This window comes from Trichomonas vaginalis, chromosome II (assembly GCF_026262505.1).
Source record: "Trichomonas vaginalis G3 chromosome II, whole genome shotgun sequence".
Lineage (NCBI taxonomy): Eukaryota > Parabasalia > Trichomonadida > Trichomonadidae > Trichomonas > Trichomonas vaginalis.
This window is the reverse complement of record NC_067204.1, coordinates 7,921,394-7,936,513: the sequence shown is the minus strand read 5'-3', so window position 1 is coordinate 7,936,513 and position 15,120 is coordinate 7,921,394. Positions and strand designations below refer to the sequence as shown.

Genomic DNA, 15,120 nt, shown 5'->3' with positions numbered 1-15,120 from the left:
AGATAACAAGATGATGGAGTAAATGTTTTTGACATATTCACTTTTCACCATATTGGCCGAAATTAAGTATATTGTTGCTAATTTTTTGTTTTTTACATTGTTTTTAGGGGCACTACTATTTATTCATCTTTGTATCATTTTTGTTGAGCTCGTATTGAAAAATAATCAATGAAATTTATGTTTTCATTTGAAATCTGATAAAGTTAAACGTGCATATAAGTTTCTCGCTGATATCACTCAATTGCAAATTCATATATATGCAATTCAAAAAAATGAGAAAAAATTCGGATTGTCCAAATTGAAGGATATAATTTTTTTTTCTTTAGCCAATAAATCAATGTATTATATTGCATTCATTATCCAATGAGTAGTTACACATAATATTAGCATATAACACTCTTGCTGTTTACAAATACAAATTTTGATTTGATTATTTTGTTTAAAGCTATTCTATTTATAGTGATCTCTTATATAACATGTTGTATAAAATATCTATATTACTATTATTGTATTTCATGAATCTTTTTTCATTAATAAAATTTTATTGGAAAAATTTCAACTTTTCATTAATCTAAATTGACATCTGTGATGCTTCCTATTCTGTTACAACTATTAAAGCTTACATTTAAATTCGAATTCAAAATTTCAAAATTTTTTAAATTGATCAATACAATGATTTTAATAATATATATTTGTTTGTGCTTTTAAATTTCTTAAGCTTTCAAAATTTAAGAGAATTGATAACTTAATACAATATGATCTTAATGATATAATAATTAATAATTCGCAAAATGTAAAAAAGTCTTCTCAAAACTAAATTCAATGCCTTTCAATCGAGATTTTGAGGTAACTTTATATTAAGGATGTTACGAAGACTTTGCGGATATTTATTCTACAATAAATTAGATTCTTATTTTTATATTTTTTATGACTTATTTTTGATAGTTTTCGTTCAGAAATTTTAATCATATTTTAAGTAAACATATATTAGTATTCTTCATTATTTGTTTGGCGCAGATCGCCAACCAAATAGTGAATATTTCAATTTTTCAAAAAATTATTAAATTTGGCCGAAGGTGGCGTGCTTGCCCTTCGGGCAAGCGAAGCCACCTGAGGCCCCAAATTATATTTGATCAAATAGAGTGGGGGACAAACTCGCCCATTGTCACTTTTTCATTAACCTTAAACTTGTAATTTTCATTATTTTTAATTAACCTTATTTCTTTCCCAATTCCTGATTTATTTTATTCACTTACTATTAAAAGTCACATTTTAATAAAATATAATAATTTATTTATAGCATTTTTTACTATACTGTAATAAAAAATTAATTATAATAAATTAAATGTTTATTAAATCAAATGTTTTCTTTGCAATAATATTTTTAATGTTGAGTAAACAATGTTGGGATCAAGTGTATCATTTTTCAGACCTTTCTGAACAGCTTCAAGCATACTGATGCATTCGACTTTTTTAAATTGTGTCATTTCTTCGAAATCTCTTGTGACTTTTTTGATAACTTTAACACTTCTCTCTGAATCCAGACCTTTAATTTGCAACTTAATCAGGAATGAAGGAACAACACTGGAATATAACTCGATGACAAGTTCATCGAGTCGAAGATTTGGTTGTACACCACTTGTATGTGCCGGATACCATTGTGTCAAATTTTTTCTGAAATTAACTTTAAAAGTACTAAGTAAGATCATGAGATATAGCAATATATGTTTAAACCAACTTATATTTTGGTTGTACACCACTTGTATGTGCCGGATACCATTGTGTCAAATTTTTTCTGAAATTAACTTTAAAAGTACTAAGTAAGATCATGAGATATAGCAATATATGTTTAAACCAACTTATATTTTGGTTGTACACCACTTGTATGTGCCGGATACCATTGTGTCAAATTTTTTCTGAAATTAACTTTAAAAGTACTAAGTAAGATCATGAGATATAGCAATATATGTTTAAACCAACTTATATTTTGGTTGTACACCACTTGTATGTGCCGGATACCATTGTGTCAAATTTTTTCTGAAATTAACTTTAAAAGTACTAAGTAAGATCATTTATTTTTGCATAATATAATGCCAATATGGTTTCTTTTGATTTTATTTCATTTATAAGCAAATCAGATTTACCCAAAAACTCCACTCCATAAGCGTTCATTTGCTAAATTAAAAAGTGACAATGGGCTAGTCTGTCCCTTTCTCGATCAAATATATATCTTCACACTGCAGATCAATAAATCACATGATATGTTTGTTTAAAGTTAGTTTTCTGAGTAAGAAAATAGTCAACAGAACGTAGGTCCATATTAATCTTCTTTTTTTGGCTTATAAATGACAATTTGAAAGCAGAATAGATAACGATTATTTTTCTTTGAAATCACTTTCCATTCAAATTGTCGTTTATTTTCTATGGATTTTGAAAATGGCGTTCTAAACTTCATAAATTCGATGTATAGGAATGATAAAGCACCACTAACACTTGATAGTGGTCTTAAGGAGCTTGCTCAGAAAGAAATACGTGATTACAAAGGAAATGGAATTCCAAATCAAAGTTTTTACTTTAAAGTCCCAATAACACAAACACCAATTGATGGATCAATGTTATCTACGATAATTATCCAGCAAATTATTATCAACTCAGACGTAACATTTGATTTTAAATCAGATCAAGTTTCAAAGCTTGGTATTGCCTTCCAATTGAAGAGCAAGTCAATTGCAGCACTATTTATATCAAATCGTATATTAAAACAGCAGTTTGAATTTTGTAATCAAAAAAGCATCTCAATTACTCCAAAATCAATGAAGAAACAAGTCAAAATTGTACAACCAGTATCATCCCCTGCTAATTCCAAGGTATTAAAGCATTCTCCGCCATTACAAGTCAAAGATCGACCAAAGAAAGCAAAAGAACCAATAATAGAAACGAACAATTACCTTATTCGTGTAAGATCTGAAGCTCAGCAAGTCGTAACATTGATAGAAGAGTTCTTAAACGAAAAAAGGAGAGGTGCACAGCTTCCGGAGCTTAAATGCGATAAAGACACGCTTAAGATATTTATGGAAATGCACAGAAGAACAATTCTGTCAAGCGATAGTGTTGAAAAAGAGAATTACAGCAATTTTGAAAGTTATTACGATAAAACATTTGTTTTTACTCAAAATCAGGAAGAATCGATGAAGAACTTCGTAAGCATCGTTCAGGATCATCTCTGGAAGCGAATTTCAGATGAAACTCACTCTTATATGGAATTATTCAAAGCCTGTGACACATTGCTTGTTTCTGTTTTCGAAACCCGAAAATTCTTCTCTGCAGTTGTTTTATTAGGTCAAAAGAAGCAAAATCCGGTCCTTCCAAGATTAGATGATCTTACAACGAAAAATGAGGAAAAAATGCTTTTAAATGTTGTTTTCTACAACGTAATAGCATTCAGGAGTAATAATGACAGAGAAAATCTTAAAACAACTCAGTTATTGAAGGACCGCGCAATGAAAATTTCTCGAGAGTACAAAGGACAAATAAACAAGTGCCCAAGCTCGTTCTTCTATAGCTCGAAGAGAGCTAAAGGTCTATTTTTATGCGTAAATCCTAATAATTCTCTTGTCGAAAGCTGCAACCTGATCAAGAACCTTGAAAAGCTCCAGAAAGAATATATACTTGATGAAAACTGCAAAGGTGTTGGTATTGGTTTATGGACAGATAAGGATAAGAAATTAATTTTTATTACGTTAGATAAATAAATGTATTTATATATTATAAATAAGTTTATCCAGCATAAACAATTTTGTAATACATTCTGGCCTCTTTTTGCGACGGAATTATTGATCAAGTTTTTTATTTCGGGATTTCTTCCTCAAAAAAATTTGAAATTATATCAGCTTTCCCTCATTGCGAGTGGGAAAATTGTTGATGGGATTTAATTCAAAGCTGGATACAATTTTGATAACGAGAATTGGCCGGATAATCGTTGAAATATAAATTGAAATAAAATTTATCTATCGTAATGAAAATTGAGTAATAGTGATGTAGCTCATTTTAATTCGAGAAACATTATGATTCCAATTCAATTTTTGTCACTTCATTTTTCATTTATTGAGATGAGTGAAGATAAACCTTTCGTCAATATTCATTCATTGATTTCCTTAAATGGTAAGATGGTCGGCCCATACTGGTACACTGAAAATGGTAAAGTTTCTATGAGTGATTATGAATGGACATCAGCCAGTTACAAGCCAGATGCATGGCTTTGGGGAAGAAGAACATTTGATGCTGTTTTGCCATCAATTGATAACCCATCTGTTAATGAAAATGAGACAGAATGACCAGAAGGAGACTTTTATGCCGTAACCGATGCAAAAATGTACATTGTTGGCATTGATCCTTCAGGGAAACTTCCATGGGACAGAAATACCATTAAATTCAACGAACGTCCAGAAGCTCATGTAATTGAAATTTTAACAGAAAAGGCATCTCCACAATATAAGAATCTCCTTCGTCGCCTTAAAGTTTCATACATTATAGCTGGCAAGGATGACATTGATTGGAAATCTGTAATGTCAAAATTAAAGAAAGATTTCCACATTAATGTGATTTCTGTCGAAGGTGGTGGTATGATTAACTGGAGTGTCTTGAAAGCTAAGATTGTTGATGAAGTTAGCATACTTATGTCTGCTGCAGCTGATGGAACTAGAAGTATTTCACTTTTCGAGCCAAATCCTTATGAAACAAATACTGATCCAATGGAATTTACATTGAAATCTGTGGAGAAGATCAACTCAAATGAAATTTGGATCAAATATATTCCAAAATATTAAATTATTTTAAACATTATCATTGATTTATTATCTTATTTTCTTTTCTAAATTTCCCTACTACCAATTATCATTTTGCTCAGCTTATCCATTACTTAATTCAATATTTGATAGTATATTGAACAAGAATGATTTATAGTTGATATAGAACGAAATAAGTAACATCAATTCTATGCTTTTGGACTCAAAAAGTAGCATTATCTCAAATAATGTTTTATTTTTTCAATACATCTTTAATATTATAATCATCACACATAAATTTGGGAAGAGCAAAAATATCGCATAGTATGATATCTTTTATAATATTTTTTGGAATGTGTTTATTTGAATCAATCAGATTTGCTTTGATCATATCATTGCATCATGAGAAACAAGAAGTTGGAGTATTTCTTTATTATCATTCCATTTTGCATAATGACAAGCGGTAAAATTAGAATAATCTTTTTCATTGATATTTGCCCCATGTGAAATAAGAAGTTCGACGGTTTCTTTGCAATTTTTGTATGCTGCATAATGAAGAGCGGTTTCTCTCCATTTATTTTTTTCATTGATATTTGCACCATGCGAAATAAGAAGCTCGGCTATTTCTTTATTATTATTCTTTGCTGCATAATGAAGAGCAGTGAATCCATTATTATTTTTTTCATTGATATTTGCACCATGTGAAATTAGAAGTTCGACCATTTCTTTATTATTATTCTTTGTTACATAATGAAGAACGGTGAATCCATTATTATTTTTTTCATTGATATTTGCACCATGTGAAATAAGAAGCTCGGCTATTTCTTTATTATTATTCTTTGTTACATAATGAAGAGCAGTGAATCCATTATTATTTTTTCATTGATATTTGCACCATGTGAAATTAGAAGTTCGGCAGTTTCTTTACTGTTTTTCTTAGCTGCATAATGAAGAGCAATTTTCCCATCTTTATCTTTTTTATTGATATCTGCACCATGTGAAATAAGAAGTTCGGCAGTTTCTCTGCTATTAAATTGTGCTGCTATATGAAGAGCAGTTTTTCCATTATCGTTTTTGCTATTGATAATTGCACCATGTGAAATAAGAAGTTCAGCTATTTCATTGCTATTATTTTGTGCTGCATAATGAAGAGCGGTAAAACCATGTATATCTTTTTCATCGATAATTGCACCATGTGAAATAAAAAGTTCGGCGGTTTCTTTACATTTATTTTGTGCTGCGATATGAAGAGCTCTTCTTCCATTTTTAGCCATTTTATAGATACATGCACCATGTGAAAAGAAATATTTGCAAAGGGATGGAATATTGAACCATGATGAATTAATATAGCAATTGCTAACATCATTAGTTTGAACGAAATATACTAAAAATGATTCAAGATTATTGAAAATTCCACAGTATTCTAAATCGATCTTCAAATTGTATTCATTCATCAAGAATGTAACAAAATCGATGTTGTGTGAAATAATTGCATATTCCATGCAATCATCATTTGGTTTTTGATATTTCAAACATTCACTCATGATCTCTGGATTTCCTCCTAAAAATGATAATGCTAGAGATTTTTGAGTTATTTTTGAGATGAATTTTGTTCTTAAGAACTTGAAACAATCAACTGCTCCGTGATAGCAACATAATTCAAGTAATGAATATCCTTTATAATGAGATGGATATAAACTACTTTCAAGTTTTTGATTTTTATCAAATCCATCTCTTTCAGTGAATGAGATGAATTTTTCTAAGTCATTATACATAATTGCTCTGTAAATTGTATTTTCTGTATGAATATCCAGATTTTCTGAGTTGAAATTTTTGAAATTAGCAAAATCATATATTTTAATTCCAAATTTTTTGCAATATATGTAGTTAGAAATTTATTTTACATCGCTGACCATTTTCACTTGATAATCATCAGATATGAGTTTGGCAAGAAATAAATATGACTTTGTATAACGATTATTATACGGAATGATACATAAAATATCTCGCATAATTATTTGGGGATGATATTTATTTGAATCAATCAATTCTGTTTTGATAAGTTTGTATATCTTGATTAATTCTTCCTCATTTTCCGTTTTTAGCTGATACAACGCATTAAATGTATCGATGTAGTATTTGTAACTACTGCGGAATTTAGTGTATTTATCTGGATGAACGTCTTGCTCAGACATAAGAAAATTCTAATTCTTAAGAAAACTAAAAATTCCGAAAATATGCATTCTTGCAAAAAATATGCATCTTTCCATTATAATTCCTTGAAATTCAGTATGATAAAAAAAATTTCCAACATTTTCTTCTTATTTCATATGGGGTTTAGCAATTTTTGATATTTAGAGCTAGTATAGAGCTTTGTTCATATTGGTTTATCATATATATACTTGTATCTTCATACAACAATGCAAATCGGCACAAAAATTAGAAACTGCATGAATATTTCGATAAGATTGATTTTCTATTTGCAATCCATCATAATCCCATCATATTTTCACTCGAATTTTAGTTTTCAAAAATTGAACGAATTAAATCGAGAAAAACCATTGGAGAAGAATTTAAAATAATTTTAAAGATATTTAGAATTGATATGAAGTGGTGAATCTGATTTTTAAATGCAACATTTTCGGGGGATAGCATCATATTGAAAAAATAATCTTACTTTTAAAATGTAAAACGCATTTTAATGAATAAGATTAGAAATGTATTTATCAGTGCATCTGACTAAAAATCAATTAGTTTTATTGAACTTCTAAAATCGCATTGAAAATTTCAATAAATTTTTTCATCTAAATTTTTATTGTTGATTTCAGCATTTCATTGCATTTGTAAAGCATTTTGTAAAATCAAATTTACGATTTTTGTGAACTATGAATTGTGATTTTACTGGAATTTTAACATTTGGATTATATGTAATATGTTAATGATTTTCTCTTTTAAATTGTGAGTGTATATTATTGAATGCTTCCACAAAATTTTCAATATGGATGTTTTTTTGTCATATTTCATAGTTCAACAAAGGCACATGAACGCCGAGAATCCATATACATCCCTCAGCAACACAGAATTTAACCAGTTAGCTGAAGTAAGCGAAGAGGAAGCTCAGGATATTCTATCTCGTTTCTTCCTTAACCAGCGCGAAGGATTTTTCAACAGTATTCTTGTTCTTGCTCAAACAATTAAGGATGCTTACTATTATCATCTCTCAGTAAACAGGAAGTTCACACTTGCTCAGCCAAAATCACTTGTTACCTTATTCGCCGCAAATTTGTTCCAATATTGCGACGCATTAGCTCCATACATTGATATGCTTCCTGATATGTTCTTAGCTCTCAGAAAGGCTCATCAAGATCTTCTTACTTGCGGCACAATTTGCCTTAATAGCGATCTTACAAAGGTTATGGTTATTGCTCATACAATCACACCACATCAGTTTGCTTTTCCAAAAGGAAAGATTGATGAAGGTGAAACACCAGTAATGGGCGCAATTCGTGAAACAGAAGAAGAAACTAACTTTAATGTCTCTCAATACATCCATCAGAATCATTTCTTCTCATATAAGAGGAAATCAAATTCAGAAGGAATTTTCTTCTTTGCCACAGATGTTCCAGAAATTGAACTTAAGCCAGCTCTTCCACAGGAAATATGCCGCATTGGATGGGTTGACATTAATACAATGAAGAGTGATGACGGATACGAGTGGACACCGGATGGTCCAACTGCTTTAATCTTCAAGAATCAGCTTCCTGCATTTGTTGAATCGCAGAAACTCCTTAACAACAGCCAATATATATAATATTATTTGTTTTTTTATATTAAATTTGTTTATATGTTTTTATAGTTAATTGTTTAATCTATTTAATTGGTTATATTATATGTTGTCGATTTTATGAATAATAATTCCCTGATATTGTGGATTTTAAATTCGAAATCGATTAAGACATAATATTGTTGCGATACTCTTCTACATTCTTTTTTACATAGCATATCAACAGAAGAAAATGCTATTAATTACTGATAATTTGTTGTTAAGTAAATACAAAAATTTTATTTACAGTTTTTGAAGCTTAATTCCTAATATATTATGATTAGGAGTTGAACCATAGATTTTTTCATATATTTTAATGCCTTCTTCTAAACTTGTAACACCAGGAAGAATATTATTCAGCCCTTCAGTGTTAATTAGAGATTTAAACGATGAATACTTTTTAATGTCTACAACTTTAACTTGAAATGCTCGCTTGGAACCTGTGTCAGAATTATAAAATTCGATAATATCTCCAGGTTTTATTTTAGACCATTCTTCTCTTTCAAGTCTGCCCTCGATTGTCTTTTTTCCTTGCTCAACATAAGAAAACCAAGGCTCGCTGAGGTGCTTACTAATCATTCTAAGTTGGCACTTTTTAAAAAAAATTGAATTCATTTACTAAAAATCTCTGATTTTATTGAATGCAGCCATTCTAATTAGCTAAATGGTTTAATGGCTTATATTGGCAGCTTATGCAATGATCAAATGAATTGACTTACCAAGTATTAGTGTATCTATACCATTCTGATTCATATAAAGTATTATTGTTAAATTTATATCTCTTAAATCATTTTCTAGTACCTGTTACACATAAGATTAGTGTCTTGTCAAAAAAATCTATGCTTTTTAAGGGTCCACTGTAAGGCCAAATAAGGCCTATCGTCGCCCCAAAAATATTGCTCAAGATGGTGTTTTTACTAAGGCCCAAAACTTAAAAAAACACAAAAAAATTAACTCTACTCTTTTGAGATCCCTATCAGATGTGCATCAATTTGATGCAGTATCGCAATTCGAATCCGATTTTTTAATGTAGATGTACTCTAACATTCTTGAAAAAATGCAAAACAATATTAATTAAGCTTTTCATTTCTGTATCATACACGAAACAAAATCATTCATTATACTAAAATTTATCAAAGTTTGAATAATGAAAAAAATAATATCTAAATTTTTACATTGAGTCGTCTATTGATATGGTTAATATTAAGTCGTGCAAAAATGGGTATTGGCCAGAATAATACCCACTAAAATACACTTTTTTTTAAATTTTTTCAATTTGTTATGGTGTATCTTTATGATAATCAATAAAATGCTTATTTTTCATAAGTAAATACATACTTTATGCTTAAACACAAAAAATAACACCAAAATTTTTGACCAACATATCTAAACTAAGGATAATGTTTTGAATATATAAACAATAATACTTTGTCTAGAGAATTAAATTTGTGCTATCCAATTGTCAATTCTTTGAATTTTTTTTAAAATGCACGGTATTCCGGCATTAGCCTCAATAAATATAAACTACATGCATCATAATATTAGTTTGTAATGGCATTAAAGCGAAATTCTTAATTTCTTCTCAATTAAATTCCTAGAAAAACATCGGAATTAATGATTGGAAATAGGTCAAAAAAATTCCTAATATAAAACTTATACTTAAAATTAAATCAAAATTCGAAAATATCTATTTTTCAAAACATGCATCCAAAAGCGAAAATATTCGAAAAAATCTTGTTCTTATAAAACTCGCTGATTTTGCAATTTTTATGCGATTTGAAGTGATAGAATATATTATCATCTTATTAAAGCATATACTTCATTGTTACATTTACAAAATATTAATCAGAACACTAGGGAAAGTGTATTTTCGAAAAAAGACGATATTGATTATTTGCAAATTGCCTCTCAATTTTGAGAGACTTTCAATTTTTACAGTGGACCCTTAAAATTGTTTGATATCTCAAGTCCTATTCCGAACTCTTTTTGGGCAAACCCAAATTTTAGCTAAAAGTGACAGGGGAAAAAAACGTTTTGTATTAAAAAAAAAGACCGATGAGAGCTTCGTTCGAAATATAGAGGGAACTGAGAATGCGCAACCATTCTCAGGGAATATTGGATGCTATTCCCGTTCCCTCTGTATGGAAAATTGAGGTTTTCAAAGGGAGTTAAAATAATATCAAATTTATACTAATTTACTTCAAAATACAAAAGTATTTGACAGCTAAAATTAGTTACTTTAGCAAGCCTATCAATACCCTTTTACGATTATTGTTACTTTTTCGAAATAAAAGTAAAAACAAATTTATACTAATTTACTTCAAAATACAAAAGTATTTGACAGCTAAAATTAGTTACTTTAGCAAGCCTATCAATACCCTTTTACGATTATTGCTACTTTTTCGAAATAAAAGTAAAAACAAATTTATACTAATTTACTTCAAAATACAAAAGTATTTGACAGCTAAAATTAGTTACTTTAGCAAGCCTATCAATACCCTTTTACGATTATTGCTACTTTTTCGAAATAAAATAAATTTATTATCAAAAACCTTTTTTTTCTTAGTAAAAATAAACGAAATTTTTTACCTTATGAACTTTTGATGGAAATATGCAAATTTAAAATAATAAAGAAAGCCGCGAGCGAAGCGATCGGCTTAGTTCGAAGATTTTGATTCAAATCTTTGCTGATCTGTAATTCGCGGAAGCCGCGAGCGAATCGAGCTGCTTAGGTCTAAGATTTTGATTCAAATCTTTGCTTATATTCCTTAAATTCTTTATGAAACTCGCAACAGTTCCATAAAAAATTTTAAATTCTAAACTGTCGAAATTACCGATCGGGAATCACACCCTTCACGGGTGTGTCACTTTTTACAGGCATGTCACTTTTAGCTAAAATTACCCCTACTCAACAATTTTGACAATTTCATTTCAAATTTAATGGATGAATACAAGGATGATGAAGCACAGAAGCAAAGCAAGTTAACAAATCCGAACGAATGTGATATAGAGAATTACATTTCAATGCTATTTCAAGAAAATATTTATCAACAGATTACTGGTTTCCATATTCTAAAACAACTGGCCAAAAGAAATCCACACATCTTCACAGATCAAGATATTCTTAGGAAAATAATGGAAATTCTTAAGTATCCACAAGATGATCTTGGTATAAATTCTGAAATTCAAGAATCTTCCTTAACAACAAGGCATGATTTGTATTTTGAATTCTTGGAAACGCTTGCAAGCACATCGAATGAAATCAGAGATATTGTTTTTTATGAAAATGATGAAGTTATTAATTCAATTTTTGATGAAATTTCATTAAACCCAATGCCACAAGTACTGAAAGCTATTTTAGGAGTTGTTTACGTGCTTTGCCAACACAATTCTGACTTTTCACAGTATTTTACTGAAAATTTTTTAGAAAATGCTGCAGAACTATTTCAATTAGCAAAAACTTTCAAGACTCCCTCAGAAAAGCACTACTGTATTCAATCACTTTTGAAAATTCTTCCATATATTTTTCAAAAATTTACTTTAGAGAATCAGCAAGTACCTCCTTTTGTATTCGAGATTATCATTTATGCTTTTGAACTCAAAGAATCAACAGATGTTATAAAACTAGCTCTTTCTTCGATTTCAAACATAATTATCGTATTGGATGGAAATAATTGTGATTCTTTAGTAAATCCCGACTTTATTCATAAAGCATTAGAGCTAGTCACTTCAAAAAATGTAGATATACAGCTAAATGCTATGATTTGTCTCAGAAATTATTCATCACTTGATGATTCTTTAGTTATGCCTCTTGTTCAATTTGGAGTTCTAGAAATAGACTATAGTCAACTTGAAAATGATAAAATTCAAAAAGAATATTGGGAAATGATCAAAAATATTTCTGCTTGTTCAGATCTTGATATTTTAGCTGCATTTGAAGCAAGTACTTGCTTCCAACTGATACTACAAGCTGATTATGATACTGTGCCATACTTTTTCTCTAATTCTGCTGCAATAATTGTATCAAGAATTTTATCTCGCGATACATCATTCGCACAAAGGATAATTAACAATTACCATACATTGCTTGATGTTGTTTTAAGGTCAATTGAGTCAATTCGAAAAGATGACGTCTTTCCTGTTTTGAAAATGATCTACAATTTAATCAAGATAATTAATATCGACCCCAATGGCTTTATTACACCATTGATTGTTGAGAAATTGCAAAATGAAGATTTAATTGAATTTATTGAAGAATCTACTGATTCTGATAACAAAAGAGTCGAGACACTTGCAGAAAAGATTTTATCAGAGCTCCCTCAGGATCAGGAATAATATATTATTTGTTTTAAAAATCTAAATATGTTTAATAATTTTCTTGAATTTTTAGAATATAGGGTCGATTCATTGGCAAACAATAGTTATTTTTAGGAGTATAAGCTGTTTGTATTGTATGAACCATGAAATACTGATTACATATGGAAAATTATCAAAAAAAGTTCAAAATAATGCTATATAATATTAGGCGAAAACTATCCTTTAAAAGTGTGCATGTTAATTATTATAGTATTGGACACCAATCAAAGGCTCAATTAATAGAAGAAACCGTCAAAACCGTTTGGTCGACCTTTTCGTGGATGCCTTTCAAACAATTCGTTGAAATCGGCCGTGTTGCCCTCATTAACTTCGGTGAACTTGTTGACAAGCTTGCTATCATCGTTGATATCGTTGACGACAAGCGCGTTCTCATCGACGTTCTTGAATTCGATGCTCCACGCCAGACCATCCCAATCCAACGCCTTAAGCTCACCGACTACGTCGCTAAGATCCAGCGTAATGCTGCTCCAGAAGCTGCTAAGGCCGCTGCTAAGGACTTCATCAAGCAATTCTACGAATCTGCTTGGGGCAAGCAAGTCATCGCTCGTAAGAACAAGGCTCAGATGAACGACTTCCAGCGTTTCAAGTATGCTCAGCTTGAGGCCAAGCGTGATGCTCTTGTTGCTAAGGAGCTCAACAACCACTAAAGATAAGATTTTTCCTTAAATGCCTTGCCTTATTTTCTTAATACAGCATACTAAATTTATCAATTTTACATTCTAAAATAGATTTTATTAAGTTGAAAAAAAAAATGAAAAAATTAATCAAATTGGATCATATCCAGCTTGATCTAAATGATCTAATTCTTGCCATGGTTCGGTAATAAACAATAATCCCATGGCAAAACTGAACAGATCTGATACTGGGAAGCACCAAATCGTCCAATAAACTTTGTGTAGTGGATTTGAGAAGAAAATAATCGTTGCAAAAAGTGGCACTGGCAAAAATCTTGTTACGAAAGACAAAACGATTGCTCTTGTTGCCAAATCCATTGCTTGGATAAATGTTGCGCAAATAAATTCTATACCTAAAAGCGCAGCACATAAGTAGTAAGTTCTTGTCATTTTCGTAACAGCTGTAACAAATCCGATATCACTATCGAAAAGTGACGCTATTTTTCCTCCTAATGTCATTAATATCGCTTCCATTATTCCGCACCATAATATACTGAGAATGAAGCCAGTAATCAAGAGTTTCTTCACTCTTGTACCATCTCTTCGTCCAATGGCGTAGGAACAAGCAGGGAATGTGCATATGGATAAGGCCATGGCATAAGAACCTGGTAATGACCAGAACTTGGATACTGGGTTGAATGCAGCGAACATTTCTTTGTAAGTTCCGTTTAATTTTGAGCCCATTTCGATGTATTTCCTAGATACGAACGAAGGGATTGTGAAACAGAACTGAGAAATGAAATTTGCGAAACCAATTTTGATCGCAGCAAATGTGTATGCTGAAATACCGCAAAAGAATATGTTTTTGAGTGCGCATTGTGATTCGAACTGTTTGAGGGCAAATAATGTCCCGAAAACAACGAGCGCAATGAAATCTGAAAGAATTTTCGCGTATGCAGCGCCTTTAAGGCCAAATCTGCAAACACCAATGAAAATTGGATCGAAAATAGCCATATTAAGAGTGCATGCAATTGTCTGATCAATGCCAGCGATGAGAGATTTTCCTTCCGATTGTAAACAGCCGCAAAGAAAGACATTTATGATAGATACACCACATCCAATGATTGAGGGGAATAAGTAGTCTTGGCCGGCTTTCCTAATTTCGCCATCAGCGCCGAAGAAAGTAAGCATTGGATCAACGCATGGTAAAAGTATTGCTGGTGTAATTACTGAGAGTATAATCGCGAATCTTAGTAAGTCTGCAAACACTTGAGGGCATTGATCTGATTTGCCTTCACCACGAAGCAATGCTAATTTGTATGCTGCAGCATAACCCATAAATGCACTGAAGGCTTTGATGATAAGCTCCATGACAGTAACAATTGTCATAGCAGCGTTACCAACTTCGAATGTATATGCAGATATCCAATATGTATCCATTAATTCGTAAAGAGCTTTGAAAATTTCGGCCAGAAATGGACCTCTTGAGCACATTAAAATCGTTGCCAATGGATTTCGCTTT

At 30.7% G+C, this 15,120-nt stretch overlaps 9 protein-coding genes across 9 annotated transcripts, besides 3 other annotated features; 5 read left to right on the top strand and 4 right to left on the bottom strand.

Annotated features, from left to right (window-relative positions):
• Positions 1-1,140: 1,140 nt before the first annotated feature.
• Positions 1,141-2,216: a mobile genetic element.
• A 198-nt stretch (positions 2,217-2,414) lies between these two features.
• TVAGG3_0505040 (uncharacterized protein) lies at positions 2,415-3,802 on the top strand (the record flags this gene model as incomplete). The annotated part of the gene is made up of 1 exon (XM_001326522.2): positions 2,424-3,752. The coding sequence occupies one exon, from the start codon at positions 2,424-2,426 to the stop codon at positions 3,750-3,752; it is 1,329 nt and encodes a 442-aa protein (XP_001326557.1).
• A 291-nt stretch (positions 3,803-4,093) lies between these two features.
• TVAGG3_0505030 (cupin domain-containing protein family) lies at positions 4,094-4,830 on the top strand (the record flags this gene model as incomplete). Its single annotated transcript, XM_001326520.1, has 1 exon — positions 4,371-4,826. The coding sequence occupies one exon, from the start codon at positions 4,371-4,373 to the stop codon at positions 4,824-4,826; it is 456 nt and encodes a 151-aa protein (XP_001326555.1).
• A 116-nt stretch (positions 4,831-4,946) lies between these two features.
• TVAGG3_0505020 (cyclin-dependent kinase inhibitor 2C-related family) lies at positions 4,947-5,545 on the bottom strand (the record flags this gene model as incomplete). Its single annotated transcript, XM_001326519.1, has 1 exon — positions 5,172-5,507. The coding sequence occupies one exon, from the start codon at positions 5,505-5,507 to the stop codon at positions 5,172-5,174; it is 336 nt and encodes a 111-aa protein (XP_001326554.1).
• A 70-nt stretch (positions 5,546-5,615) lies between these two features.
• Positions 5,616-6,559, bottom strand: TVAGG3_0505010 (ankyrin repeat and SOCS box-containing protein 4 family; the record flags this gene model as incomplete). Its single annotated transcript, XM_001326518.1, has 1 exon — positions 5,627-6,559. The coding sequence occupies one exon, from the start codon at positions 6,557-6,559 to the stop codon at positions 5,627-5,629; it is 933 nt and encodes a 310-aa protein (XP_001326553.1).
• Positions 6,560-6,579: 20 nt separating this feature from the next.
• TVAGG3_0505000 (temperature-gated cation channel protein) lies at positions 6,580-6,979 on the bottom strand (the record flags this gene model as incomplete). Its single annotated transcript, XM_001326517.1, has 1 exon — positions 6,680-6,979. One exon carries the CDS (start codon positions 6,977-6,979, stop codon positions 6,680-6,682), a length of 300 nt encoding a protein of 99 aa, XP_001326552.1.
• An 803-nt stretch (positions 6,980-7,782) lies between these two features.
• Positions 7,783-8,640, top strand: TVAGG3_0504990 (m7G(5')pppN diphosphatase protein; the record flags this gene model as incomplete). The annotated part of the gene is made up of 1 exon (XM_001326516.2): positions 7,783-8,595. One exon carries the CDS (start codon positions 7,783-7,785, stop codon positions 8,593-8,595), a length of 813 nt encoding a protein of 270 aa, XP_001326551.1.
• Positions 8,641-8,850: 210 nt separating this feature from the next.
• Positions 8,851-9,186, bottom strand: TVAGG3_0504980 (asch pf0470 like domain-containing protein; the record flags this gene model as incomplete). Its single annotated transcript, XM_001326515.1, has 1 exon — positions 8,851-9,186. One exon carries the CDS (start codon positions 9,184-9,186, stop codon positions 8,851-8,853), a length of 336 nt encoding a protein of 111 aa, XP_001326550.1.
• Positions 9,187-9,458: 272 nt separating this feature from the next.
• Positions 9,459-10,552: a mobile genetic element.
• A 44-nt stretch (positions 10,553-10,596) lies between these two features.
• Positions 10,597-11,517: a mobile genetic element.
• A 30-nt stretch (positions 11,518-11,547) lies between these two features.
• On the top strand, positions 11,548-12,942 carry TVAGG3_0504950 (armadillo (ARM) repeat-containing protein family; the record flags this gene model as incomplete). The annotated part of the gene is made up of 1 exon (XM_001326514.2): positions 11,548-12,942. The coding sequence occupies one exon, from the start codon at positions 11,548-11,550 to the stop codon at positions 12,940-12,942; it is 1,395 nt and encodes a 464-aa protein (XP_001326549.1).
• A 289-nt stretch (positions 12,943-13,231) lies between these two features.
• Positions 13,232-13,701, top strand: TVAGG3_0504940 (ribosomal large subunit biogenesis; the record flags this gene model as incomplete). The annotated part of the gene is made up of 1 exon (XM_001326513.2): positions 13,245-13,631. The coding sequence occupies one exon, from the start codon at positions 13,245-13,247 to the stop codon at positions 13,629-13,631; it is 387 nt and encodes a 128-aa protein (XP_001326548.1).
• Positions 13,702-15,120: the final 1,419 nt, after the last annotated feature.